Source organism: Stegostoma tigrinum, chromosome 37 (genome assembly GCF_030684315.1).
Source record: "Stegostoma tigrinum isolate sSteTig4 chromosome 37, sSteTig4.hap1, whole genome shotgun sequence".
NCBI lineage: Eukaryota > Metazoa > Chordata > Chondrichthyes > Orectolobiformes > Stegostomatidae > Stegostoma > Stegostoma tigrinum.
The window spans coordinates 5311927-5339012 of record NC_081390.1 but is presented as its reverse complement, the minus strand read 5'-3'; the positions used below and the strand labels follow the sequence as shown (position 1 = coordinate 5339012).

The following is a 27086-nucleotide window of genomic DNA, read 5'->3' as shown; positions in this document are numbered from 1 at the left end:
ATATGAAGTGCCTTGGCACTCTTGATTACAATAAAGATGTCCTATAAATCCAAATTGGTGTCACTAAAGAAGCCTTGGTGTGTTGCTATGGTGTATCCTGTAGAAAGGACAAACTAAAACCATGGTCCACTAGTTGAGAAGGGAGGGTGATGAGGTGTTTCACCCTGTACAGTATTCAGTCCCACTCTGGTTAAATGAAAGCCCTTGGTTGTCAACTTAGTTTCCCATTATCCAAATTGTGTGCCTCACCGTTGGCAAGAAGTTTTGCTGGATCAGTCATATTAAAATCCATGGCCACAGGAACAGGGCATAAACTGGGTACTCTACAGTGTAGCATGTCTTTATGTTCAAGACAGCCTCTCCACTATATATTCTACAAAGCTCAAATTAAAGGCTTGGATGAATACTCATTACTCACCCGGATGGGTATAGCCTCAAAAACACTCACAAAGCTCATCACCATCCTGGACACAATAATTTGTTTGATCCGGGCCCAAAGTCAATATTCATGCTGACTATTACCAATGCAGTGTGGCTGTGGTATATGCAATCCACAAGACTCAATCCAATAGCTCACTAAAGCTTGCTTCAATAGCACCTCCCTCCCTCGCAACCTCTGCCATTGAGAAGCACAAAAGCAGCAATACTATGGAAGCATCATCACCCCAGAGTTCCCCTCTAAGCAATGCATCATCCTATCTTGGCCATCTATCAGCATTCCCTTATTGGTATCCTGGAATTGCAACCCAACACCACTGGGGCAAGTGCCAAAACCTGAAGAGTGCAACAAACCATCCAAACCACTTCCACTTCCAAAGCACCTTATTATGCCAACAATGGATGTCTCAAACTTGCTGCTCTTGTTGACATCACCTACATGTGAAGAATTAAAAGGAAAGCCATCACTGGAATACAGATGTACAGGAATGCAAGGCTATCAGCTCAACAACTTCACTGTCTGGATCCTCACTCATTATGCTACTCAAATACATTTGGATAGCACATATTAAACCATAAGACATAGGAGCAGAATAAGGCTATTCAGCCCATCAAGTCTGTTTTAGATAGATTCCCTACAGTGTGGAAACAGACCCTTCGGCCCAACAAGTCCACACGACCCCTTGATATATCCCGCCCAGACCCATCCCCCTATAACCCACACACCCCTGAACACTCCTGGCAATTTAGCATGGCCAATCCACCTAGCTAGCACATCTTTGGACTGTGGGAGGAAACCGAAGCATGCGGAGAAAACCCACGCAGACACGGGGAGAATGTGCAAACTCTGCACAGACAGTCGCCTGAGGCTGGAATCGAACCCAGGTCCCCGGTGCTGTGAGGCCTCAGTGCTAACCACTGAGCCACTGTGCCAAAAGTCTGCTTTGCCATTCGATCATGGCTGGCATGTTTCTTAAACTCATTCTCCTGCCTTCTCCCTGTAGCTCCTGATCCCCCTTACTGAACAAGAAACTATCAATCTCTATCTCAACACACTCGATGGCTTGGCCTCCACAGCCCTCTGTAGCAATGAGTTCCATAGATTCCCCACCCTCTGACTGAACAAATTCCTTCTCATCTCAGTTCTAAAGGGTCATCCCTTCACTCTGAGGCTGTGCCCTCGGGTCCTAGTCTGTCCTACTAGTGAAAACTTTTTCTCCACATCTATTCTATCTGGGCCTCTCAGTATTCTGTAAATTTCAACTAGACCACTCTTATCCTTCTAACCGTCATCGAGTACAAACTCAGAACCTTCAATCCCTCCTTATATGACAAGGCCTTCAGCCCCAGGATCATTCTTGTAAACCTCCTCTGGACTCCCTGCACATCCTTCCTTAGAAACGGGGCCCAAAACAGACCACAATATTCCAAATGCAGTCTGACCGCAGACTTATAGTGCCTCAGCAGTATTTTGGACATCTTGGAATAAGTGCTAACATTATATTTGCTTTCCTGACTGCCAAATGAACCTGCATGCTAATCTTAAGAGAATCCTGAAGTAGGACTCCCAACTCCTTTTGTGCTTGAGATTTCCGAAGCCTTTCCCCATAAATAGTCTAGAAAATAGTCTATATCTTTATTCATCCTTCAAAAGTGCATAACCTCACACTTTCCCACATTTTATTCCATCTGTCACTTCTTTGCCCACTTTCCTAGCCTGTCCAAATCCTTCTGCAGCCTCACTGCTTCCTCAACACGACCTACTCCTCTAACTACCTTTGTGTCATCTGCAAACTTAGTAATAGTGCCTGTGATAACAAGGTGTAGAGCTGGATGAACACAGCAGGCCAAGCAGCATCACAAGAGCAGGAAAGTTGACGTTTTCGGGTCTGGACCCTTCTTCAGAAAAGTTCTTCAGAAAAATTTCTGAAGAAGGGTCCAGACCCGAAACATCAGCTTTCCTGCTCCTCTGATGCTGCTTGGCCTGCTGTATTCATCCAGCTCTACACCTTGTTATCTCAGATTCTCCAGCATCAGCAGTTCCTACTATTTCTAATAACGCCTGTAGTTCCTTCGTCCAGATCGTCAATGTGTAACGTGAATAGTTGTGATCCCAACATTGACCTATGCAGAACTCCACGGGCTGCCATCCTGAAAACGACCTCTTTATCCCTTCTCTCTATTTTCTGCCAGTCAGCTAATTCTCTATCCACACCAGTACCTGCCCTTAACACTCAGAACTCCAGGGTATAGTCCATCCGATCTGGGTGATTTATTCACTTTCTAACCTTTAAGCTTACCGCCACATCTTCTGCTTAGTGATAGTCATTATAGTCATCTCCATACACTGACTCTCTTGAGGTTCTGGTTTGCTGCTGGTGTCCACATTCCATGCATTCCTTTTCTTGAGATGTGCCACCAATCTTATTTCCCAGTCCACCTCATGTTGAAGTCTCCCATGATTACTGTAATAGCGCCTCACTTACCTGCCTTTTCTATCTCCTGATTTATTTTCTGCCCCACATCCTGGCTGTGGCTAGGCAGCCTGTACACAACTTCCATCGGGGTCTTTTATCCTTCACAGTTCCTTAACTCTACACACAGAGATTTTAACCCTTCTGACTGTATAATACTTCCTGTTATCAATTTAAGTTAGTTTCTCACTAACAAGGCAACCCTGCCTCTATTGCCTATCTGCCCATCCTTTTGAATGATGTGTATCCATAGATATTTAGTTCCCAGCCCTGATTCTCCTGCAGTCACGTGTCTGTCCACAACATTTTACCTTCCATTTTCACACTGTAATACAAGCTCATTTACTTTATTTAGTATACTGTGTGCATTTAGGTACAACACCCTCAATCATAGTCATACAGTCATAGAGCCATACAGTCATAGAGCCATACGGTCATAGAGTCATACAGTCAGAGCCATACAGTCATAGAGTCATATGGTCATAGAGTCACACGGTCATAGAGTCATACTGTCAGAGAGTCACACGGTCATAGAGTCATATGGTCATAGAGCCAAACAGTCATAGAGTCATACAGTCATAGATTAGATTAGATTCCCTATAGTATGGAAACAGGCCCTTTGGCTCAACAAGCCCACACTGCCAATTGGAGCATCCCACCCGGACCCATCCCCCTATAACCCACACACCCCTGGACACTGCAGGCAATTTAGCATGGCTAATCCACCTAACCTGCACAACTTTGGACTGTGGGAGGAAACCGGAGCACTCGGAGAAAACCCACGCAGACATGGGGAGAATGTGCAAACTCCGCACAGACAGTTGCCCAAGGGTGGAATTGAACCCGGGCCCCTGGTGTTGTGAGGCTGTAGTGCCAACCACTGAGCCACCGTGCTGCCCTCATAGAGCCATACAGTCATATAGCCATACAGTCATAGAGTCATACAGTCATAGAGCCATACAGACATAGAGCCATACAGACATAGAGTCATACAGTCATAGAATCACACAGTCATAGATTCACACAGTCATAGAGTCATACAGCGTGGATATAGACCCTTTAGTCTAACCAGTGCCTGCCGACTACAGTCTCAAACCTGGGGAATCCCACTTGCCTGCACTTGGCCCCGTATCCCTCCAAACATTTTTAAAAGACAAGGGTATCAGGAGGGATGAACACAGGCTTTTAAACGTTATAGCTGTACCTTCATCCACCACTTCCTCTGGAAGCACTGTAACTGGTAACTTATAAACTTTTCACTGTACTCAACTTGAGGACGTGGCAATGAAGCAAATTCATTTCAATTCAATTCAATTCAAGCCTCGACCACACTTGAACCACTCTCAGTGTAAAAAATGTTGTACCTCATGTATTTTTTAAATCTTTCTCCTCTCACCTTAAAAATATGCCCCCTCATCTTAAAATCCCCCACCCTAAGGAGAAGCCACCGGCCATTCACCTTATCTATACCCCTCATGATTTTATAAACTCCAATAAGGTCACCCCTCTACCTCCTATGGTCCAGTGAGAAAGGTCACAGCGTATCCAGCCTCTCCGTATGACTCAAAGCCTCCTTTTGTTGCAACATCTTGGTAAATCTATTCTGACCCCCCCCTCCAGCATAATAATATCCTTCCTATAACAGGGCAATCATAACTGGGCACAGTCCTCCAGAAAAGGCATTATCAGTAACATCCTGTACAACCTCAACATGACATTCCAACTCCTACACTGCATTGACTGCCTCCCCTTCTCATAGTTGTCCACTCATCTGCTGTGACTGAAGTTAGATTCCTGACCCTTTCCATACTCTCTGTCCTATTACTTGCTCAGGAAACTTTAACAGCCTCTGCTGAGCTTGCCCCCACCTTTAACTTTTTCTGTAATTTTCTGTGCAACTGAAGGACACCCTCCCTCCCCCACTATTCTTTTCCCTATCCACAGCCCTAGTTATCTGAAGTTCTTTGGGCTAAAGGGATCAAAGAGAATAGGGAGCAAGTAGAATCAGGTTTAGATGATCAGCTATGGTCTCATTGAATGCTGGAACAGGCTTGAAGGGCAGAATGGCCTACTCCATCTCATATTTTCTATGTTTCCTTATGATACAACTTTTGGTCTAGTCTATAAGGTGTTTGTCAATGTTACTCTCATCACTTCATACAACAGAAACCATTTTCTATAAACTTGGATCCTTGGTTATTGATAACTTACATACAGTCAAAGATGTTTCCCTTTTGCTGCCAAAATGCAAATTAAATCTCCAAAATGAATAGTTCCACATAGAATGCAGTAGGCTACCTTTACAAAATTAGTCAACTAGAGATCATGCCATTTGTCGATAATTAAAATCTAGGTATCAATGAAGGAGCATTCAGACTGTCTGACAGCTACTTTGATGCAACTAAAATCCCATACATGAATTCATCCAATGCCCCAGATTTTAATGTAGCAGCAATAATGAATTCAAGGAATGTGTTACTGGCAATTTATTGCACAAACATCCAATTTAGTGTCAGCCCAAAAACTGGCAGACCCAAAGCTTGCAATAATGTGCAAAAACCTTCTAATCAGTCCTTAAATGGCAATCTTAACAGTTAAAAGTTGAACTGCGGTGCTTGAACAGGATTTTTGGCTGGCACGGTGGCTCAGTGGTTAGCACTGCTGCCTCGCAGTACTAGAGACCTGGGTTTAATTTCACCCTCAGCCAACTGTCTGTGTGGAGTTTGCACTTTCTTTCTGTGTCTGAGTGGGTTTAAAAACAAAGTTGCTGGAAAAGCTCAGCAGCTCTGGCAGCATCTGTGGAGGAGAAAACAGAGTTAATGTTTCATGTCCAGTGACCCTTCCCCAGAACTGATGGTGGCTGGGAAAATGTCAGTTTATGTGCAGAAAATAGGGAGGTGGGTGGGGTAGGGAGTAAATAGAGCCCAAAGTGAGAGAAAGACAGTTGGAAAAACAAAGGAGTTGCTAATGATCAGACTGGGAGGGTGAATAGTTGTTAATGGGCACTGTTAGTGACTAACAACAGGGGTGTGTGTCATGGCAGGCTACGTGTAACAAGGCCTGGTGTGTGGGCTGGGGGGCTGGGACATGAGGGAGTTTAGGCCCTAAAATTATTGAACTCAATATTGGGTCTGGAGGGCTATAGGGTTCCCAAGCAGAAAATGAGGTGTTGTTCCTCCAGTTTGAGCTGTGTGGATTTACTCTAGGTACTCCGGTTTCCTCCCACAGTCCAAAGATGAGCAGGTTAGGTCATTGTCTGTAGTGTCCACGTAAATGCAGGCTAGTTGGATTAGCAATGGTAAATGCAGGGTTATGCAGATGGGATGCTCTTCAGAGGGTCAGTGCAGACATGGTGGCCTGGATGGGCTGCTTCAGCACTGTATGGATTCTATGACAAGTGGGAGTGTTAGACAATGCTAGATGCACACAGATGGGAATTATGGTTGTATTCCACATAAGCGTGGGAAAGAATAGGTGAATGTTGAAAAAAGATGGACAGCTACTGGGCTAGGAATTCAATGGATTTTGTATAGAAAAGACTCAAACAACATAGCACAAGGAAATATCCACTGACCTTGAGTGCACATTAATGAGGGCAGATGGAATCAGGCCTGGCACAGAATCAATATGGAATAAAACCACAGAATCCAAGTTTATTGTCTTTATAATCTGATAGTTGAAAGCCTCTGTTCTATAATGGCTGTCTGTTGGCTTCCGAAATGCCACAAAATATGATTAATTCCTTTACTTTCTATTTATTTTCTATCTGGACATAAAGTACTTAGACAACAACTGACATTCATGCTACACAAATGCCAGGCAATGACCATCTCCAAGAGATAATCTAACCACGACCCCTTGACTTTCAATGGTGTTACCATCACTGAATCCCCTCCTATCAAAATCCTTGGGATTACCATTGATTAGAAACTTAACTGGACTTGCCATATAAATACAATAGCTACAAGAGCAGGTCAGAGGCTAGGAATACTGTGGCGAGTAATTTATCTCCTGACTTGCTAAAAGGCACAAGGCAGGAGTGTGATGGAATATTCCCCACTTGCCTGGATCAGTTTGGCTCCAACAACACTCAAGAAGCTAGACATCATCAAGGACAAAGTAACCTGCTGACTGGCACCATGTCCAGAAGCATCTACATCCTCCACTACAAATGCTCAGTAGCAGTATGCATGTACTGTCGACAATAGGCATTACAGAAATTCACCGGTGCCTTAGACAGCACCTTCCAAACCCATCTAGAAGGACAAACGCAGTAGGTAAATGGGGGTTTGCGTCCAAGACACTCATATCCTGACTTGGAAATATATTGTTGTTCCTTCAGTGTCACTGGGTCAAAATCCTGGAATTCGCTCCCTAAGGGTATCGTGGGTCAACCTGCAGCACATGGACTATGGCGGCTCAAGAAGGCAGCTTACCATCACTTTCACAAGGACAGCCAGGGATGGGCAATATATACTGGCCCAGCCAGCAATGCCCATGTCCCACAAGAGAATAAACAAAAGAAATCCAACAATAATGAGGTTTTGAGCTGTTGAATAAAGGCTTGAAGGTATAGAGAATGGCATCCTGGAGTTCTAACTTGAAAACAAATATACCTGTTTTCCAGATGTTGCCTGTGCCAACATGCACAGTGTCAATAGAAATGTCTCATTATCTAAAAAGCCTGTAACATTCCTCCTGGTATCTGGGCCCATTAACAACAAATACTTGCTGCACAGAGTGCTCAATAGGAGCTGAACTCTTGAATGAGGAGAAGAAATGAATGAAAGGAATTTGCTATTTCCTGTGATTGAAAGCAGAAACTTAGCAAATACAGATTGCTCAGAGGGTATCTGAACATTAAAGAAGCTTTAAAGCTTCTGTTTGCAGACACAGGTTTGAGTGAGCATGGATGCTCAAACTCTATCATTCATGTTCACACTCTGTAGCACCAAAAGATGAAAGCAGGAGGGACAGTTTCCTGGTAGCAGAGCCTTGTCTATACTCCTAATAGTTGTAATCTGAGAGAAAAGGTGTCATCTGTGTTTAATCCCCAGAATGGTCAGCACGGTGACTCAGTGTTTAGCACTGCTGCCTCACAGCACCAGAGATCAGTGTTCAGTTCCACCTTCGGGTGACTGTCTGTGTGGAGTTTGCACATTCCCTGTGTCTGCGTTGGTTTCCTCTGGGTGCTCCGGTTTCATCCCACAGTCCAAAGGTGTGCAGGTTAGGTGGATTGGCCATGCTAAATTGCATATACTATCCAGGGCCATGCAGGTTAGGTGGATTAACCATGGGAAATGTGGGGTTACAGCAGGATGGGTCTGGATGGGATACTCTTCGGTGTGGACTCACTGGGGCTGAATGGCCTGCTTCCACATTGCAGGGTTTCTATGAACTGATGTTGAAAATGCACAGCAAGGAAATACCTATTCAATGTCCCACTAATACCACTCTAATGAATTGTAGCATCTTTTTGTAGTCATCCTAACGGGAATGTCAAATTCACACAGGACCCAACAAACTAAACGTTGGAATAGAGAGAAAAATGCTTGTGTTTAAATGGAATAACCTATGATTTTAAAAAATGCAGGTCACTTTCTGGACATTTTAATTTCTAAATGGACCAATCCCATTTTTCCACAATATTTTCAAAAGTCTGCGAGTTGATGTATTGCATGTTTGAATGCGTTGCCAAACATTCTGAGATTAGGATCCTCACTGGTTATTGCATTAATACAGTAATTTATTGTTTACTTGCTGGTTGAATGATTCCGCATGATCCATTTATAATTGGATCATGAGATCCTAGGATTCGTCATTAGGGTTGATTGGGTTGGGGGCAGGGTGCTGCCAGCATTGTCTGACTTTCTGAATACACCATTTTACATACTGTTTCTCCATGCTGCAACCTCACTATATTCAAGCCAACACTAACCACACCATCTCCTACTTTACACCATCTCCAAAGAAAATGGAAGTTCACAGCTCCCCAAGTTTGATCTTCCTTCTCCAATCTATGAAACACAAACCTGGCTTTGCCTTATGGTATAAGCTCACAATTTGTCCAATTCTCCTTCCTGAACTTTGTCCTGTCTCTCACTTACTACTTCACTAGTAAATCATACATTTCTTGGTTCAGGACAGTGTAGCCACTTTGGGCACCTCATGGTTTTGTTAATGCTGATAAACTGCTCAGCTTTGGGTTAAGTGCAAAGAACACTGGACCAGTCAGCCTGTGGAATGTTCCTAATAGTCTCAAAGCTTTATGTTGAACATCTAGTACACTGCACTACAGAAACTGTCCTGATCTTAAGTCTTTGCAAATACTCCGGTGGCTTTTTGTACGACTAACTTGAATGGGGTAAAAGTTCAAGTAGCAATTGCAGCACCTTGGCTGTCACTGGCTTGGGAGTGTGGATTGCTGGTTCCCAAGAATGCTCGTTTCATACATGGCACTGAAGCTGGCCTCTGAAGACTGGCTGCTGCCAGGGTTGCTATTGTGAGGGAGGATGATGCTGGGGGTCCAGGCAGCTTGCACCAAAGCCACATCGACCTTCTTCAGTGTGACATCATCCAGATTTCCGGCCACCTGGACAAGACAAAGAATCAAGCAAGAGAAATTAGTCAGCGTTTCATTGCTGGTCAAGAATGATCCAATTCAAACAGTAAAAATGTTCTACTTTGACGATTTGTCCACATTCTTCATTTGATGCCCATCCCTTACATGAATAATAAGGATTTAGAAGGTGCAGTACTTGTTAGTTAAGGAGATAATCTTGTTTCAGCGAAGTCCTTTCCAAGTCCATCTGAGAGCCCAAATACACATGACTTCCACAACTGGCACACCATGGATTCACTTTTCATTCAATCATGGGGCATGGACATTGCTGGCTAGATCAGCATTTATTACCATCCCTAATTACTCCTGGCAAAGGTATTGGTGAGCTGCCTTCTTGAACCACTGCAATCCATTTAGTGTTGGTATACTCATAATGCCATTGTGTGAGATGGGGGAGCGCAGTTCCAGGGTTTTAGCTCAGCAATGCTGAAGAAACAATAATGTATTTCCAAGGTAGGATGGTAAGTAGCTTGGAGGGAAAGTTGCAGGTGGTGGTGCTGACCTCACCCTCTGGTCATGGGTTTTGAAGGTGCTGCATGAGGAACCTGAGCAAACTATCGCAGTGAATCTTGTAGATAGTATTTATTTGAATTATTTATTGTCACATGTATCTTGTTACAAAATACAGTGAAAAGTACACGTTACTACTATTGCATGTCAGTAGCGGACAGAGCAAATGTTTGTAAATGTGCCAATCAATTCGGATGCTTTGTCCTAGGTGGTGTCAAACTCATTGAGCATTATTAGAGCTACACTCATCCAGGCAAGTGGGGAGTATTCCCTCCCTCTCATGACTTGTGCCTTGTAGATGGTGGACAGGCTTTTTTGAGGAGACGGGAGGTAACTTACTCACTACAGGCTTCCTTGCCTTTGACCTATTGTTGTAGCCACAGGATTTATACGAGTAATCCATTCAATTTTTAGTCAATGGTTACACCCAGGATGTTGACAGTGAGTGACTCAGTGATGGGGGTTGCATTGAATGATGATGGATAGCAATGGTTAGATCCTTGCCTCTTGGAAATTGGCAATTATGTGCCCAAAAGTTAATTTCCACTTATCAGAACAAACCTGGATATTGTCCAGGTCTTTTTGCATTTGGTCATGGACTGCTTCAGTGTTTGAGGAGTCGTGAATGATGCTGAACATTGTGCAATCACGAGCAAATGTTCCCACATCTGACATAATGATGGAGGGAAGGTCATTGATGAAGCAGCTGAAGATGGTTAGTCCTAGGAATTACCCTGTAGAATTCCTCCAGAGATGTCCTGCAGCTGAGATGACTGACCTTCAACAACCACAATCATTTCCTTTATTGATTCACAGGATGCCGTCAACATTTATTGCCCCATCCCTAATCGCCCAGAGGGCAGTTAAGAGTCAAACACATTGTTGTGGGTCTGGAGTCACATGTAGGCCAGACCAGGAAAGGATGGCAGCTTCCTTCCCTAAAGGACATGAATGAACCAGATGGGATTTTTTCAACACTTGACAATGGATTCACAGTCATCATTGGGCTATTAATTCCAGATATTTATTGAAATCAAATTCTACCATCTGCCAGGGTAGGATTTGAACCCAGATCCTGGTCCCTGAGAGACCAAAAATCTGACTGTCTTGAATACATGAAGTAATACAAAATGCTGTAACATTCACAAACCTGTGGAGTAGAACATTCAAAAGGTGCACAAACTTTGAAATGATGAATGTTTTTTCCTGAGATTGAACCTCTGATCTAATTTTCTCATGAAGAGGAGCAACCTTACAATACCTACAGCTGCAAGGACAGAGATAGCTGGAACACCGCTGAGGTACCCCTCCAAGTCACCCCCTCAAGCAGCAGTGCTCAGTGGCTACAGTGGGCCGGAGAGGCAGTAGCGGTCGGTGGTGTGAGATGGTCAGTGAGGGAGCAGCGGTCGGCGGTGTAAGATGGTCAGTAAGGGAGCAGCGGTCGGTGGTGTGAGATGGTCAGTAAGGGAGCAGCGGTCGGCGGTGTGAGATGGTCAGTAAGGCAGCAGCAGTCGGTGGTGTGAGATGGTCAGTAAGGAAGTAGCGGCCGGCGGTGTGAGATGGTCAGTAAGGGAGTAGCGGTCGGTGGTGTGAGATGGTCAGTAAGGGAGCAGCGGTCGGTGGTGTGAGATGGTCAGTAAGGGAGTAGCGGTCGGCAGTGTGAGATGATCAGTAAGGGAGCAGCGGTCGGTGGTGTGAGATGGTCAGTAAGGGAGTAGCGGTCGGCGGTGTGAGATGGCCGGAGAGTCAGCAGCGGTCGGCGGTGTGAGATGGTCAGTAAGGGAGCAGCGGTTGGTGGTGTGAGATGGTCAGTAAGGGAGCAGCGGTCTGTGGTGTGAGATGGTCACTAAGGGAGCAGCGGTAGCCAGTGAGATATGGTCAGTAAGGCGGCAGCGGTCTGCGGTGTGCGATGGCTGGAGAGACAGCAGCGGTCGGCGGTGTGTGATGGTCAGTAAGGGAGCAGCGGTCGGTGGTGTGAGATGGTCAGTAAGGGAGCAGCAGTCAGCGGTGTGAGATGGTCAGTAAGGGAGCAGCGGTCGGTGGTGTGAGATGGTCAGTGAGGGAGCAGCGGTCGGCGGTGTGAGATGGTCAGTTAGGGAGCAGCGAATGGTGGTGTGAGATGGTCAGTAAGAGAGCAACGGTCGGTGGTGTGAGATGGTCAGTAAGGGAGCAGAGGTCGGCGGTGTGAGATGGTCAGTAAGGGAGGAGCGGATGGTGGTGTGAGATGGTCAGTAAGGGAGCAGCAGTCAGCGGTGTGAGTTGGTCAGTAAGGGAGCAGAGGTCGGTGGTGTGAGATGGTCAGTGAGGGAGCAGCGGTCGGCGGTGTGAGATGGTCAGTTAGGGAGCAGCGAATGGTGGTGTGAGATGGTCAGTAAGGGAGCAACGGTCGGTGGTGTGAGATGGTCAGTAAGGGAGCAGAGGTCGGCGGTGTGAGATGGTCAGTAAGGGAGGAGCGGATGGTGGTGTGAGATGGTCAGTAAGGGAGCAGCGGTCGGTGGTGTGAGATGGTCAGTAAGGGAGCAGCGGTCGGCGGTGTGAGATGGTCAGTGAGGGAGCAGCGGTCGGTGGTGTTAGATGGTCAGTAAGGGAGCAGCGGATGGTGGTGTGAGATGGTCAGTAAGGGGGCAGCGGTCGGCGGTGTGAGATGGTCAGTAAGGCAGCAGCGGTCGGCAGTGTGAGATGGTCAGTAAGGCGGCAGCAGTCGGCGGTGTGAGATGGTCAGTAAGGGAGCAGCGTTTGGCGGTGTGAGATGGTCAGTAAGGCAGTAGCGGTCGGCAGTGTGAGATGGTCAGTAAGGGAGCAGCGGTCGGCGGTGTGAGATGGTCAGTAAGGCGGCAGCGGTCGAAGCTGTGAGATGGTCAGTAAGGCAGCAGCGGTCGGCGGTGTGAGATGGCCAGAGAGTCAGCAGCGGTCGGCGGTGTGAGATGGTCAGTATGGGAGCAGCGGTTGGTGGTGTGAGATGGTCAGTAAGGGAGCAGCGGTCTGCGGTGTGAGATGGTCACTAAGGGAGCAGCGGTAGCCAGTGTGATATGGTCAGTAAGGCAGCAGTGGTCTGCGGTGTGCGATGGCTGGAGAGAGAGCAGCGGTCGGCGGTGTGTGATGGTCAGTAAGGGAGCAGCGGTCGGCGGTGTGAGATGGTCAGTAAGGGAGCAGCGGTCGGTGGTGAGATGGTCAGTAAGGGAGCAGCGGTTGGCGGTGTGAGATGGTCAGTAAGGGAGCAGCGTTTGGCGGTGTGAGATCGTCAGTAAGGGAGCAGCAGTCAGCGGTGTGAGATAGTCAGTAAGGGAGCAGCGTTCGGCGGTGTGAGATGGTCAGTAAGGGAGCAGCGGTTGGCAGTGTGAGATGGTCAGTAAGGGAGCAGCGGTCGGTGGTGTGAGATGGTCAGTAAGGGAGCAGCGGATGGTGGTGTGAGATGGTCAGTAAGGGAGCAGCGGTCGGCGGTGTGAGATGGTCTGTAAGGCAGCAGCGGTCGGCGGTGTGAGATGGTCAGTAAGGGAGCAGCGGTCGGCGGTGTGAGATGGTCAGTAAGGGAGCAGCGGTCGGTGGTGACATGGTCAGTAAGGGAGCAGCGGTCGGCGGTGTGAGATGGTCAGTGAGGGAGCAGCGGTCGGCGGTGTGAGATGGTCTGAAAGGCGGCAGCGGCCGAAGCTCTGAGATGGTCAGTAAGGGAGCCGCGGTCGGCGGTGTGAGATGGTCAGTAAGGGAGCAGCAGTTGGCGGTGTGAGATGGTCAGTGAGGGAACAGCGGTTGAAGGTGTGAGATGGTCAGTAAGGGAGCAGCGGTCGGTGGTGAGATGGTCAGTAAGGGAGCAGCGGTCGGCGGTGTGAGATGGTCAGTAAGGGAGCAGCGTTTGGCGGTGTGAGATCGTCAGTAAGGGAGCAGCAGTCAGCGGTGTGAGATAGTCAGTAAGGGAGCAGCGTTCGACGGTGTGAGATGGTCAGTAAGGGAGCAGCGGTCGGCGGTGTGAGATGGTCAGTAAGGGAGCAGCGGTCGGTGGTGTGAGATGGTCAGTAAGGGAGCAGCGGATGGTGGTGTGAGATCGTCAGTAAGGGAGCAGCGGTCGGCGGTGTGAGATGGTCTGTAAGGCAGCAGCGGTCGGCGGTGTGAGATGGTCAGTAAGGGAGCAGCGGTCGGCGGTGTGAGATGGTCAGTAAGGGAGCAGCGGTCGGTGGTGACATGGTCAGTAAGGGAGCAGCGGTCGGCGGTGTGAGATGGTCAGTAAGGGAGCAGCGGTCGGCGGTGTGAGATGGTCTGAAAGGCGGCAGCGGCCGAAGCTGTGAGATGGTCAGTAAGGGAGCCGCGATCGGCGGTGTGAGATGGTCAGTAAGGGAGCAGCAGTTGGCGGTGTGAGATGGTCAGTGAGGGAACAGCGGTTGGCGGTGTGAGATGGTCAGTAAGGGAGCAGCGGTCGGCGGTGTGAGATGGTCAGTAAGGCGGCAGCGGTCGAAGCTGTGAGATGGTCAGTGAGGGAGCAGCGGTCGGCAGTGTGAGATGGTCAGTAAGGGAGTAGTGGTCAGTGGTATGAGATGGCCGGAGAGGCAGCAACAGTCGGCGGTGTGAGATTATCAGTAAGGCAGCAGTGGTCAGCAGTGAGATGGTCAGTAAGGGAGTGGTCGGCAGAGTGAGATGGTCAGTAAGGGAGCGGTCAGTGTTCGGTGCTGTGACATGGCCGGAGAGGCGGCAACAGCATCCTCGTGTTTGGGGCAGCACCTGCCTCATTGTATGACTTTAATGGCTCTGATCTGTGTTTTGTTTTTCTTATTTACCTTTCAGCTCTGTGAATGGTGAGTTTGTGCACTTTTCACTGCCTTTCTGTATTCCATACTTAGTAAATGTGAGAATAAATAAATTTGAATCTAAATCCTACAACAGCCTGGAGATGTTACACTGTTCCCCCATTGTTGAGTCAATGGTTTTGGAATTCCTGTCTGTCCGATTCACCATACTACTGCAGAGTTTCAAGACAAGACCCCATAATTACCTTCTTAAGGGCAACAAAATACCAATTGTGCCCATTTTCCAAAAACTAAAATGTTAAAGAACGCCATGGTTTTAAAATAGTGACATCAAGCCTTCCAAAACTGCTGATCTAATGAATGGAGTATGTTCTTGTTGCCATCTAAAGTTCTGCAAGTCACATTGCAATTCTCCAAATGTGTGTATCAAGTTGAATATAGTTATCAAAATGGATAACCCTGCATATATAAGGTAACAAAGTGTGAAGCTGGATGAACACAGCAGGCCAAGCAGCATCTCAGGAGCACAAAAGCTGACGTTTCAGGCCTAGACCCTTCATCAGAGACCCTCTCTAGGTCTCGGCCCGAAACATCAGCTTTTGTGCTCCTGAGATGCTGCTTGGCCTGCTGTGTTCGTCCAGCTTCACACTTTGTTATCTTGGATTCTCCAGCATCTGCAGTTCCCATTAACCCTGCATATATGTCTGCCTATAATCTCCAGTGTACCATAAGATATCCAGTGAATGCATTGGGACTATGAGAGAAGCATGCACCAAATTCTTAAGAACCATACCAAGTAGTAAAGCTCTGGTTTATGATATTGTCTGGGATTTTCCAAGACACAGGATGTTTTACCGGACAGCTTGTGCACTTCAATGTGTTCTGCATTGGCAATCCTACATCACTGGTGCACAAGCCCCTTAACATGCTCTGAAGTGGGTGATCCATGTAGATAATTGGACTCAGTTCATGTAAGACAATGAGCAGAGGAATATCGCCCATATATATTACATATTTGTCAGTGAATATTCAAAACACAAGTTTCTGGGTTAATAACTTGCAACTTCAGTATGTTATATTTCTCTGCTGGTAACAATGTATAATTACCACCCGTGGTTTTCCTATGAATAATCAATTAGTAACATTCCCACAAATCCCATGACACTAGCTGTTAATGATTCAAAGTACCATTTTAGCATCATCAACCCATCAGATCATGTTGTGACTGAAAAGTTCCAAAGCATTCGACATAAAAATAAACAGTGCAGTTTTAAATATGTTATTTTCACCATTATCAGTGTTAGATGGATATTGAATGAAACCAGCTTGAGCAGAACAGTAAAGTCCCCTCAGCTGGCACACTGAGATGTCACAGGTTGTGGATCTATTGCATAGATTGTATCACCAACATTTCTGTCATTTAATCTCTCCCCCTCTCTTCTGCCCTCTTGCAGGCTTTCTCTGTTGGTTCTTTATCCCAGACTCTCAAAGGCTGGAACCTGTGCCAAATCTGTGAGGCAGTATATGTGAAGAATTTCGGAGATGAAATGTAGGTCGCAGTTGTAATTTTCATCTGTAATGTGTGGCAAAGTGTGCTGTACTGCACAAAAAGATATTGAACTATACTGGACACAGGAAATGTCAGGTTTGTACCTATATTGGTACATTGATATCTGTGTCTCTGTATGCAGGAGTGTGTGTGTTCGTGAATGTGTATGTCTACGTGCTGGTGTATCTGTGTGAATGTCTATGTGTTGGTGTTTCTGCGTGTATGTGTATGTGTTGGTGTTTCTGCGTGTATATCTAAGTGTTGGTGTTTCTGCCTGTATGTCTATGTGTTGGTGTTTCTGCATGTATGTCCATGTGTTGGTGTTTCTGCATGTATGTCCATGTCTTGTGTTTCTGCGTGTGTGTCTATGTGTTGGTGTTTCTGCGTGTATGTCCATGTGTTGGTGTTTCTGCGTGTATGTGTATGTGTTGGTGTTTCTGTGTGTATGTCTATGTGTTGGTGTATCTGTGTGTATGTGTTGGTGTTTCTGCGTGTATGTCTATGTGTTGGCGTTTCTGCGTGTATGTCTGTGTGTTGGTGTATCTGCGTGTATGTGTTGGTGTTTCTGTGTGTATGTCTATGCGTTGGTGTTTCTGCGTGTATGTGTATGTGTTGGTGTTTCTGCGTGTATGTGTATGTGTTGGTGTTTCTGTGTGTATGTCTGTGTGTTGGTGTATCTGCGTGTATGTGTTGGTGTTTCTGTGTGTATGTCTATGTGTTGGTGTATCTGCGTGTATGTGTATGTGTTGGTGTTTCTGCGTGTATGTGTATGTGTTGGTGTTTCTGTGTGTATGTCTGTGTGTTGGTGTATCTGCGTGTATGTGTATGTGTTGGTGTATCTGCGTGTATGTCTATGTGTTGGTGTATCTGTGTGTATGTGTATGTGTCGGTGTTTCTATGTGTATGTGTTGGTGTTTCTGCATGTATGTGTATGTGTTGGTGTTTCTGCGTGTATGTCTATGTGTTGGTGTTTCTGCGTGTATGTGTATGTGTTGGTGTTTCTGCGTGTATGTGTATGTGTTGGTGTTTCTGTGTGTATGTCTATGTGTTGGTGTTTCTGCGTGTATGTGTATGTGTTGGTGTTTCTGCGTGTATATCTAAGTGTTGGTGTTTCTGCCTGTATGTCTATGTGTTGGTGTTTCTGCATGTATGTCCATGTGTTGGTGTTTCTGCATGTATGTCCATGTCTTGTGTTTCTGCGTGTGTGTCTATGTGTTGGTGTTTCTGCGTGTATGTCCATGTGTTGGTGTTTCTGCGTGTATGTGTATGTGTTGGTGTTTCTGTGTGTATGTCTATGTGTTGGTGTATCTGTGTGTATGTGTTGGTGTTTCTGCGTGTATGTCTATGTGTTGGTGTTTCTGCGTGTATGTCTGTGTGTTGGTGTATCTGCGTGTATGTGTTGGTGTTTCTGTGTGTATGTCTATGCGTTGGTGTTTCTGCGTGTATGTGTATGTGTTGGTGTTTCTGTGTGTATGTCTGTGTGTTGGTGTATCTGCGTGTATGTGTATGTGTTGGTGTATCTGCGTGTATGTCTATGTGTTGGTGTATCTGTGTGTATGTGTATGTGTCGGTGTTTCTATGTGTATGTGTTGGTGTTTCTGCATGTATGTGTATGTGTTGGTGTTTCTGCGTGTATGTGTATGTGTTGGTGTTTATGCGTGTATGTCTATGTGTTGGTGTTTCTGCATGTATGTCCATGTGTTGGTGTTTCTGCATGTATGTCCATGTCTTGTGTTTCTGCGTGTGTGTCTATGTGTTGGTGTTTCTGCGTGTATGTCCATGTGTTGGTGTTTCTGCGTGTATGTGTATGTGTTGGTGTTTCTTTGTGTATGTCTATGTGTTGGTGTATCTGCGTGTATGTGTATGTGTTGGTGTATCTGCGTGTATGTGTATGTGTTGGTGTTTCTTTGTGTATGTCTATGTGTTGGTGTTTCTGCATGTATGTGTAGGTTTTGGTGTTTCTGCGTGTATGTCTATGTGTTGGTGTTTCTGCGTGTATGTGTATGTGTTGGTGTTTCTGCGTGTATGTCCATGTGTTGGTGTTTCTGCGTGTATGTGTATGTGTTGGTGTTTCTGTGTGTATGTGTATGTGTTGGTGTATCTGCGTGTATGTCTATGTGTGGGTGTTTCTGCGTGTATGTGTATGTGTTGGTGTTTCTGCGTGTATGTGTATGTGTTGGTGTTTCTGCATGTATGTGTATGTGTTGGTGTTTCTGCCTGTATGTGTATGTGTTGGTGTTTCTGCGTGTATGTGTATGTGTTGGTGTTTCTGCATATATATCTATGTGTTGGTGTTTCTGCCTGTATGTCCATGTGTTGGTGTTTCTGCGTGTATGTCTATGTGTTGGTGTTTCTTTGTGTATGTCTATGTGTTGGTGTTTCTGCATGTATGTCTGTGTGTTGGCGTTTCTGCGTGTATGTCTATGTGTATGTGTTTGTGTGTATCATTCAAGAGGATATTTGATGGTTATTTGGATAAGAATGATGTGAACATGTCCGGGGAGAAAGCAGGAGATTGGCACTCGGTAATGATGCTCCTTTAGCAAGCTGGTATCTGCATATTGACATAAATGACCTCCTCTTCACCCTAATATTTCTGTGGTTCTGTGATCCATGTGTTCAAGTGTCTATGTGTCTGCGTGAATTTGAGTGCATGTCTGTTACTTTGTGTGTACCTATGTGTGCATGTGTCCATGTGTGTTAGTGACTGAGATCTTGTGATGAAAATACATAAGTATCGTACAAAACTCACGATACTGATTACAGCAAGTATATCAATGGTTTGGACACAGCAATGATACATACAGAATGATTTGCATCGCAATCAATGAAGACTGCAGCTAGTAAAACTTCCAGTCCAATTTTGAATGAGATGACAACAACCTTAAGCAACAAATATACTGGTGTCTGACCAAGCAATGGGGCTCCTTTCCTGTTGGAATGTTCAGTTTTTGTTCTCTTGTTTATTGGAATGTGTTTACACCTACCTTGGGAGCAAGTCTCTCATCATCCCTAGGACTCACTTCAATCATCGAGATATTTGTCACATTGGCTGATGTCTGAAATAAAAACAATGCCGTTTGTGGAAATTAGCAAACATTGGCTTCATGCATCGAAAGAGATTGTCAATCCTTTTTCTCTAAGGAACTATCATAAATCTTCCATTTCAATGTCATGCTGTATCTGTCTATCAGTCCACTTTATCTGCTAAATTTAACTTATGTTGTTAGCAATCATTGTTACTGCATTGTATACCCCAGTCTCATCTTTATGTTTGCTTCGCAACTCTCTGTCTTGAGCTCTCACGACACTCAGCAATTGAAACTAATGGGCTGGCAATTTATTCTGAGACCATTGTTACCCATGTTCCAAAAAAGCAGAAAAGGCCTGATGTTAAATGAGCTGGTATTCTGTTTAAGATGCAAATATTCCCCTTTCACCTTTCCTTCTACTCCCCAGTTATTTACTTGACAATAAGAAACTGTCCTATTTAATTCTCAGGACGTCTCTCCATTTCTTCTCGAAGAGATAAAGCATGATCCAGAGACGTGACCTCAGTTAGTGAAACTCCCGTGACTTCTATCTGAACAGCCCAGTTTGCCTGACTGACAGACTGGCTGATTCGGTTGGAATGTGACAGTTCATGTCAAAGCCCTCTGGCTCTAGTACAAATGTTAAGTTCTTGTGTTTCCCATGACATCCGTTGCCAGAATTAAGGCAGGAAACTGGCAGAATCCCTGTGAAATTTCAGAGTTTGCTGAGCTTTTGGCAGTGACCCAAAGATCAAGTGTACTTTTCCACAGAGTTAATTCCTACACCCAGTATTCTAGTTTCTTGCACCGTTTGTTGATGCTCTGAATCTCTGCAAGATGTCTCCTTGCAGGTCTCATGCTAAGGGCATCACTTAGTCTTTGACCAATGGTGTGAAATAATCCATAAGATCAGCCCCCCATTGTACATTCCTCCTGAAAATTGGGAGTGATGAGGAATGGCTGGCTGATTGGATATTGTCTGTGTTACACTATTTGGAAAAACCTAAATTGCTCAGTTCATGCACAACACAATGGTCAAAATTATTGTCAACACTGAACAATTAACAGTACCTTCCAAACTTCTGACCTTTACCATCTAGAAGAAAGAAGGCAGCAGATAAATGGGAATATCACCCGGTGTGAGTTCCCCTCTGACTTGGTAACATATCACTGCTCCTCCCTACCTCCTCACCTATACTCTCCTCTCTACCTATCTTCTTTTCTCTCCATCTTCGGTCCGCCTCCCCCTCTCTCCCTATTTATTCCAGTTCCCTCTCCCCATCCCCCTCTCTGATGAAGGGTCTAGGCCTGAAACGTCAGCTTTTGTGCTCCTGAGATGCTGCTTGGACTGCTGTGTTCATCCAGCTCCACACTTTGTTATCTCCTTCTGTGTTGTTGGCTCAAAATCCTGCAACTCCCTTCCCAACATGATTGTGTGCGTCCCTACCTCAAATAGACTGCAACAGTTCAAGAAGGCAGCTCACCACCAGCTTTTCAAGGAATGGACAATAAACGCTGGCCCAGCCAGCAACACTTACATCCCATGAATGAACAATAAAAAAACAGAATTTTTAAAATTTCAAACCAATACAAGTGACCGAGAGAAGAAGGCTGAAGCCCCCTCACCAAAAAAAATGAGTTGAAATGTCATTCTCATTCTATGAACTTTGGTGGAAAGAAGAGGATATGGTGAAAGATCTGCTGTTGATTTACTCAGTCTGGTTGATGATGCTGACAGATGCCAATTTTACCCAGTGAGTCCATGTAAGAGATTTTTGCCAATGTTCTCATAGTTCATGTCATTTTGCTTAGCTGCTTCTACTTGAAGTGAACAATTACCTTCTCAAAGATGCCAGAGTCATTGTTCTTCAATTTTGATTTCCCCTTGGTGTCACTTTGCTCAGTTGTATCTTCGCTGAATTCACAGGAAACCGTTCTACTGACAGAACTTGAATTTATAATAGAAATATCAACCTCATTGTCAGTCCAGCCCTAGAATGGGGAGGCAGATAAAAGTTAAGGACTGTATAATACCCTGAACACAGAGACACTGATAATCTTTAAACCAATGTTCTCTTCATGCCACTTAAAGTAACAAGTTATGGTTGTGTAGTGATAACATTACTCAACTAATAACCCAGCAGAGACGAAAAAAACTGCAGCAGCTGGAATCCAAGGTAGACTGACAGGTGGCTGGAGGAACCTAGCAGGCCTGGCAGCATCGGGAGGAAAGGAGCAGTCAATGTTTCAAGTATAACCCTTCTTCAAGAAGAGGCCAGTGACCCACACTGTGTGGATATGGGTGCAGATCCCACTATGGCACGTGCTGGGGTTTACATTCAATCACTAAATCTGGAATATAAAGCTGGTCCCAACCATAAAGACCGGGAGCTGTCATTGATTTTTGTCTTTTTCGGAAATGCCTATCTAATTCACTAACGGCTTTTAGGGAGGGAAATCTGCCATCCTTACCAGGTGTGGCCTACGAGTGACTCCAGGTCCACAGCCACGTAAGTGACTCTTAATCATTCCCCTGAAATGGACTAGAAAGCCACTCAGTTCTAAGTAATTAGGAATGGACATCAAATGCTGGCTTTGCCAGTGATATCTGTATCCCATGAAAAGATAAAGAACAGGAAATTAGGCTTCAAGGCACTGTTAGTGCAATTGTAATGGAATCCCCAAATGTATAAAATTATCCAGTTTGTATTGCTGATCATGTCTAGTGTTGGGGAGAATATGTGTACACCGATGGCATTAGGAGTAGATGGACTGTAACATCAACTAGTTGACAGATAAATTTGACGCACATTTGTCAAGCATGGACTGCTCTGGTCTTGCACTTATCAATCAGAACCAAACATGCACCAGGCTGCATAAGGAATTCTCACTGTACGGTCACTTGAAGAGCTAGCTTTAGTTGCTGCTGTGAGGAGAGTCATGAAAATACAGCAACTTGGTTTTGGAGGTCCCTTGACACACAGCAAATACAGGTAATTTGATCACCAATTATTGAAGAGTTAAGGACACTGTTGTGTCAATGCCTCGAACTGTCTACAGAAAATCCTAGCCATCACAGGTCAATACATAGGTTTTTAGGTGGGACACTCAGGTTTTTAGACTGTACACAGGTTTTTAGACCGTGTACACAGCTCGTTAGACTGTGCACACAGAACCAACCCCTCACAAAGGAACAAAGCCTGAGATGATTCAACTAGGAGGTGACCATGTATTTATTCTTGATTTAAACTGTATTACAGAGATCTACAATCAAGCTCAGACCTAGGTGTCGTACTGAAAAGGAGAATTCTGACTGAAGACACCATCAGCTATTTCAATGGAGGTCACTGAGGCCCTGTTTACAGCAACTGACTCAGGCCAGAGCCTGTCTGGTGGGTATAAATGGCTTTGTACCTCAATACAGCAACCACACTCACTTGCTGAGGGTCTGACAGGACCACACACAAGGAATATAGCTGCGCCAGGCTGGGATTGAAAACCTACCTGGATGAACCAACTTAAGGCATTGCGAAGGATCTGGGGTCAGAGATGGTAGGAAGAAACCGCCCTCAAGAACATCATGACTGCAGCCAGGGAAGTCTGGCTGGTCATGGGATGACATACCAACAATTCATTGCCAGAGTCATCATGTAGCAGTGAACTCTTGCTCGTAGGATCTGTCAGAGCAACTGGTGTTGTCATAGAGTCCCTAACGTGTGGAAACAGGCCCTTCGACCCAACAAGTCCACACTGACCCTCAGAACATCCCACCCTGACTCAGTCCCTATAACACACCTAATCTACACATCCCTGAATACTCTGGACAATTTAACATGGCTAATCCACCCTGCCAGCACATCTTTGGGAGGAAACCGGAGCACCCAGAGGAAACCCACACAGACACGGGGAGAATGTGCAAAGTCCACACAGACAGTTGCCTGTGGATGGAATCGAACCCAAGTCCCAGGCACTGTGAAGCAGCAGTGCTAACCACTGGGCCACTGCCGATGTGTGATTGCTTAAGGAGTTAATAAAAGGCTAGCACATGAAGTGGAAATTAGATCTAAAGTTTATTTCATGCTGTCAATAAAGTATGGAATATGGAACGTAGAAAGTTATGTGCCGAATTGCTTCTGCCTGCTCTTTCATTTCATGTCCCCTTGCCTTGCAAGAGAAAGGAAAGAAATGACAGTGATTCTATGGCACAGTGTCTGAGTAATGGGCTTGCTATAGAGGAATTGCTTGATGCAGCTGGAGGCTTGGGGAGGTGGGTATGAGGTTGGCATGTTTGGAAGATATACGAAGATGGGGTGGAGTAACAGAATATTTGGAACTGCTTACTGCTGGGTGAGTGAAAGGCTCATAGTGCAGCATGAAAAGTTGGTGATGCAGTGGATAATCAGATTTACTCTGACCTTGACCACCCACATAAAGCCACTAAACTACATCCAGCACTGCAACCAGATCCTTGAAGCATATGTCATGGTTTAACCTCCCCGGCCACCTATATCTATACCTTTTGGAGGTCATCTTTTAAGAGTGGGCCTTCCTTCTCTTTGTAACTGCGCACAGACATGACCTCTCTCCTTCTCTCTTCCTCCATGATCAAGGATTCCAGTTCAATATCCATGAACCTAGGCAGTTTCTCTCTCTGGCCTGGAGATCCATTTTCTTAGTTCCTAATTGCAGTACCAGCAGGCAGGAACTGCATTTTTTAATTCATTGCAAATCTCTTTCAAGAGGGACAGACCATTGTGAAGAGCTGGAGGGTAGGCTAGAACACCCTTTGTAGACTGCAAGCACATACTGTCACTCCTCCCCACAACTTTGAGTTTGTGCGCAGCCAGCAATATGGCTGCATGCTCCAGGCGCTGTCTGCCTCACTGGAAGCAGGTGGGTTGCAAATCACACAAATTGACTCAGACCAATTTTTAGCCTTTAATCTTTCCGAAGGTATCACCGTAAGAGAAGCAATCAGGAGCAAGATGAGCTGGCATCATAACACTCAAGGGAAAAACAGCCAGTTGAAATTAAATGCTTTCTCAGAGTGCAAAAGAAGGACAGCTCATTCACAACATCAACATTCTCCGCTTGTGTAAAAAGAATCCCAAGATGCTTTGCAGAATTGATGCAAGGACAACAGATGCTGAGCCAGCAAAAGAGAAGTGACAAACCTGGAGGCAAAAGCCATGAAAGAACAGTAATGCTAGGAAATGAATGTCCTGGTCATACTGAAGCTCCACTTACAAGTACACAAGAGAGGTCAGAACAAGATGTCTCATTTTAATTTTCTTTTCCTTCTGTGAAATGCTCAGCTAAAGGCTGGTGTCTGAAGGAAGAGATAGAGGTGAAAACATTTAAGGTTAGAGAGTGCTGTGGATAAGATCAACAGGAGTGGCAGTCCTAATTTCAAGATCGAGGAAAAGGAGACTGAACCAGGATACTGTCTGGGAGGTTGGGAAGGTTACAAAGCCAGAGGAAATTAAAGAGATAGGATGAGTTGAAGCAAAAGTAGGATTTAACGCTGATCATGTCGGAGAATGAAAACTAATGTAATTTAATGAGGATTGGGCGCAATGCACATTGTAGGTTATAGACATTGGAGGCTGGAGGTGGGGAGGGGGCAGGAAATAAAATTTAGAATAGTGAGGGTTGGAGGAGCTGAAGTGATATTTGAGAACTTCAGCAACAGAGAACATGACGCAGGCAGTGGTACAAGGAGATTATTATTGTGCTGAAGACAGTCCGAAATTCTCCTCTGGGACAAATACAAAGTTGTGTTGAATATGTTCAAACTGATACATTGTTGGATGGCTATGGAAGATGCTGGAAGGCTGGGGAGGTGGGGCTAAGACACTGGTTTCACTCTTCCTGACCTTGGGCTGGAAGACATTAGGCCTTACTTATGTCAGATATCTGACAATGTGGGAGCAGCATAATGCATTGGGTGAGGTGAAGAGCTAGGATAATAGAGCACACTGGAGAAACTGGTTGTCTGATGATGGTTGTTACCAAGTTATAGAATGAAGAGGAAGTGGTCAGAAATAGGTATTCTTGGTAGGAGAGGGAAGAGAGGCCATTCTTGGAGAGTGACTTTCCTTGACATCAAAGCTACATTCGTTCAATGGTGGCATCAAGGAGATCCAGCGAAACTACAATCATTGGGAGTCAGAGAGAATATTCTCCGGTGGTTGGAGTTATTCCTGGCACATGGGAAGATGGTTGTGGTTGATGAAGGTCAGTCATCTCAGCTCCAGGACATCTCTGCAGGAGTTCCACAGGGTAGTGTCCTGGGCCCTACCATCTTCAGTTATTTAATTAATAACCCTCCCACCATCATAAGATCAGAAGTGGAGATGTCCAGAGTTAAATGCACAATATTTAGCACCATTTATGACTCCTCAGATACAGAAACAGTTCTTGGTCAAATCCAGTAATGACCTGGACAATAATCATAGAACATAGAATAGTACAGCACAGTACAGGCTCTTCGGCCCCTCTTCTCTCTCCTGATGTCAAGCTGACAAGTGGCAAGTAACATTCATGCCACTCAGTGCCAGGTAATAACCATCTCCAACACAGAATCAAACCATCATCCATTGATGTTCAATGCATCACCATTATCAACATCTTAACACCGACCAGAAACTGAACTATAGTAGCTATATAAATACTTTGGCGACAACAGCAGATCAGAGACTAGGAATCTTGGAGTGAGTAACTCATTTCCTGATGCTGCAAAGCTTGCCCACCATCTACAAGGTACAAATCAGGCACTCCCCACTTGCCTGGATGAGTGTAATTTCCACAACACTGAAAAAGCTCGACACAATCCAGAACAAGGCAGCCTGCTTGATGGCACCACATCTACAAATATTCACTCCCTCCAGCACTGATGAACAGTAACACCAGAGTGTACCATCTACAAGCTGCAGTGCAGAAATTCACCAAGGCTCCTTTGACAGCACCAACATTGTAGGCATAGCTAGACTGCAAATAGACTCCAAAGGTTCAAGAAGCTCACCACCACCTTCTCAAGATCAACCAAGGATGTGCAATTAATGTTGGCTCAGCTGGAAACATCTGCATTTGATATATTAATAAAAAAGTTAATTCCATACATATGAACCTCCTAGCAAGGCACTATAGTAACGTTAACAAAGTGTGGAGCTGAATGAACACAGCAGTCCAAGCAGCATCTCAGGAGCACAAAAGCTGATGTTTCGGGCCTAGACCCTTCATCAGAGAGGGGGATGGGGAGAGGGAACTGGAATAAATAGGGAGAGAGGGGGAGGCAGACCGAAGATGGAGAGAAAAGAAGATAGTTAGAGAGGAGCGTGTAGGTGAAGAGGTAGGGAGAGGATAGGTCAATCCAGGGAAGACGGACAGGTCGAGGAGTTGGGATGGAAATGGAGGTGTGGTTTAAGGTGAGAGGAAGGGATGGGTGAGAGAAAGAACAGGTTAGGGAAGCGGAGACAGGCTGGGCTGGTTTTGGGATGCAGTGGGGGGAGGGGAGATTTTGAAACTGGTGAAGTCTGATACCATTGGGCTGCAGGGTTCCCAAGCGGAATATGAGTTGCTGTTCTTGCAATCTTCGGGTGGCATCATTGTGGCACTGCAGGAGGCCCATGATGGACATGTCGTCTAAGGAATGGGAGGGGGAGTGGAAATGGTTTGCGACTGGGAGGTGCAGTTGTTTGTTGCGAACCGAGCAGAGGTGTTCTG

The 27086-nt window shown here is 45.5% G+C and overlaps 1 protein-coding gene across 4 annotated transcripts in view; it reads right to left on the bottom strand.

Annotated features, from left to right (window-relative positions):
- The window catches only part of opn4a (opsin 4a (melanopsin)), a 101637-nt gene that overhangs the window by 14840 nt on the left and 59711 nt on the right, over nucleotides 1-27086 (bottom strand). For 2 of the 4 annotated variants that reach the window (XM_048563751.2, XM_048563753.2), the window contains exons 9-11: nucleotides 21201-21353; nucleotides 19317-19388; nucleotides 7888-9504 (exon numbers count right to left, since the gene is read on the bottom strand). In XM_048563751.2, coding sequence (XP_048419708.2) covers nucleotides 9313-9504; nucleotides 19317-19388; nucleotides 21201-21353 — 417 coding nt within the window. In that variant the 3' untranslated portion in view covers nucleotides 7888-9312. Of the gene's footprint in view, nucleotides 1-5647; nucleotides 5709-7887; nucleotides 9505-19316; nucleotides 19389-21200; nucleotides 21354-27086 lie in introns of those variants that run through there. The other 2 variants (XM_059640357.1, XM_048563752.2) reach the window with 2 other exon arrangements.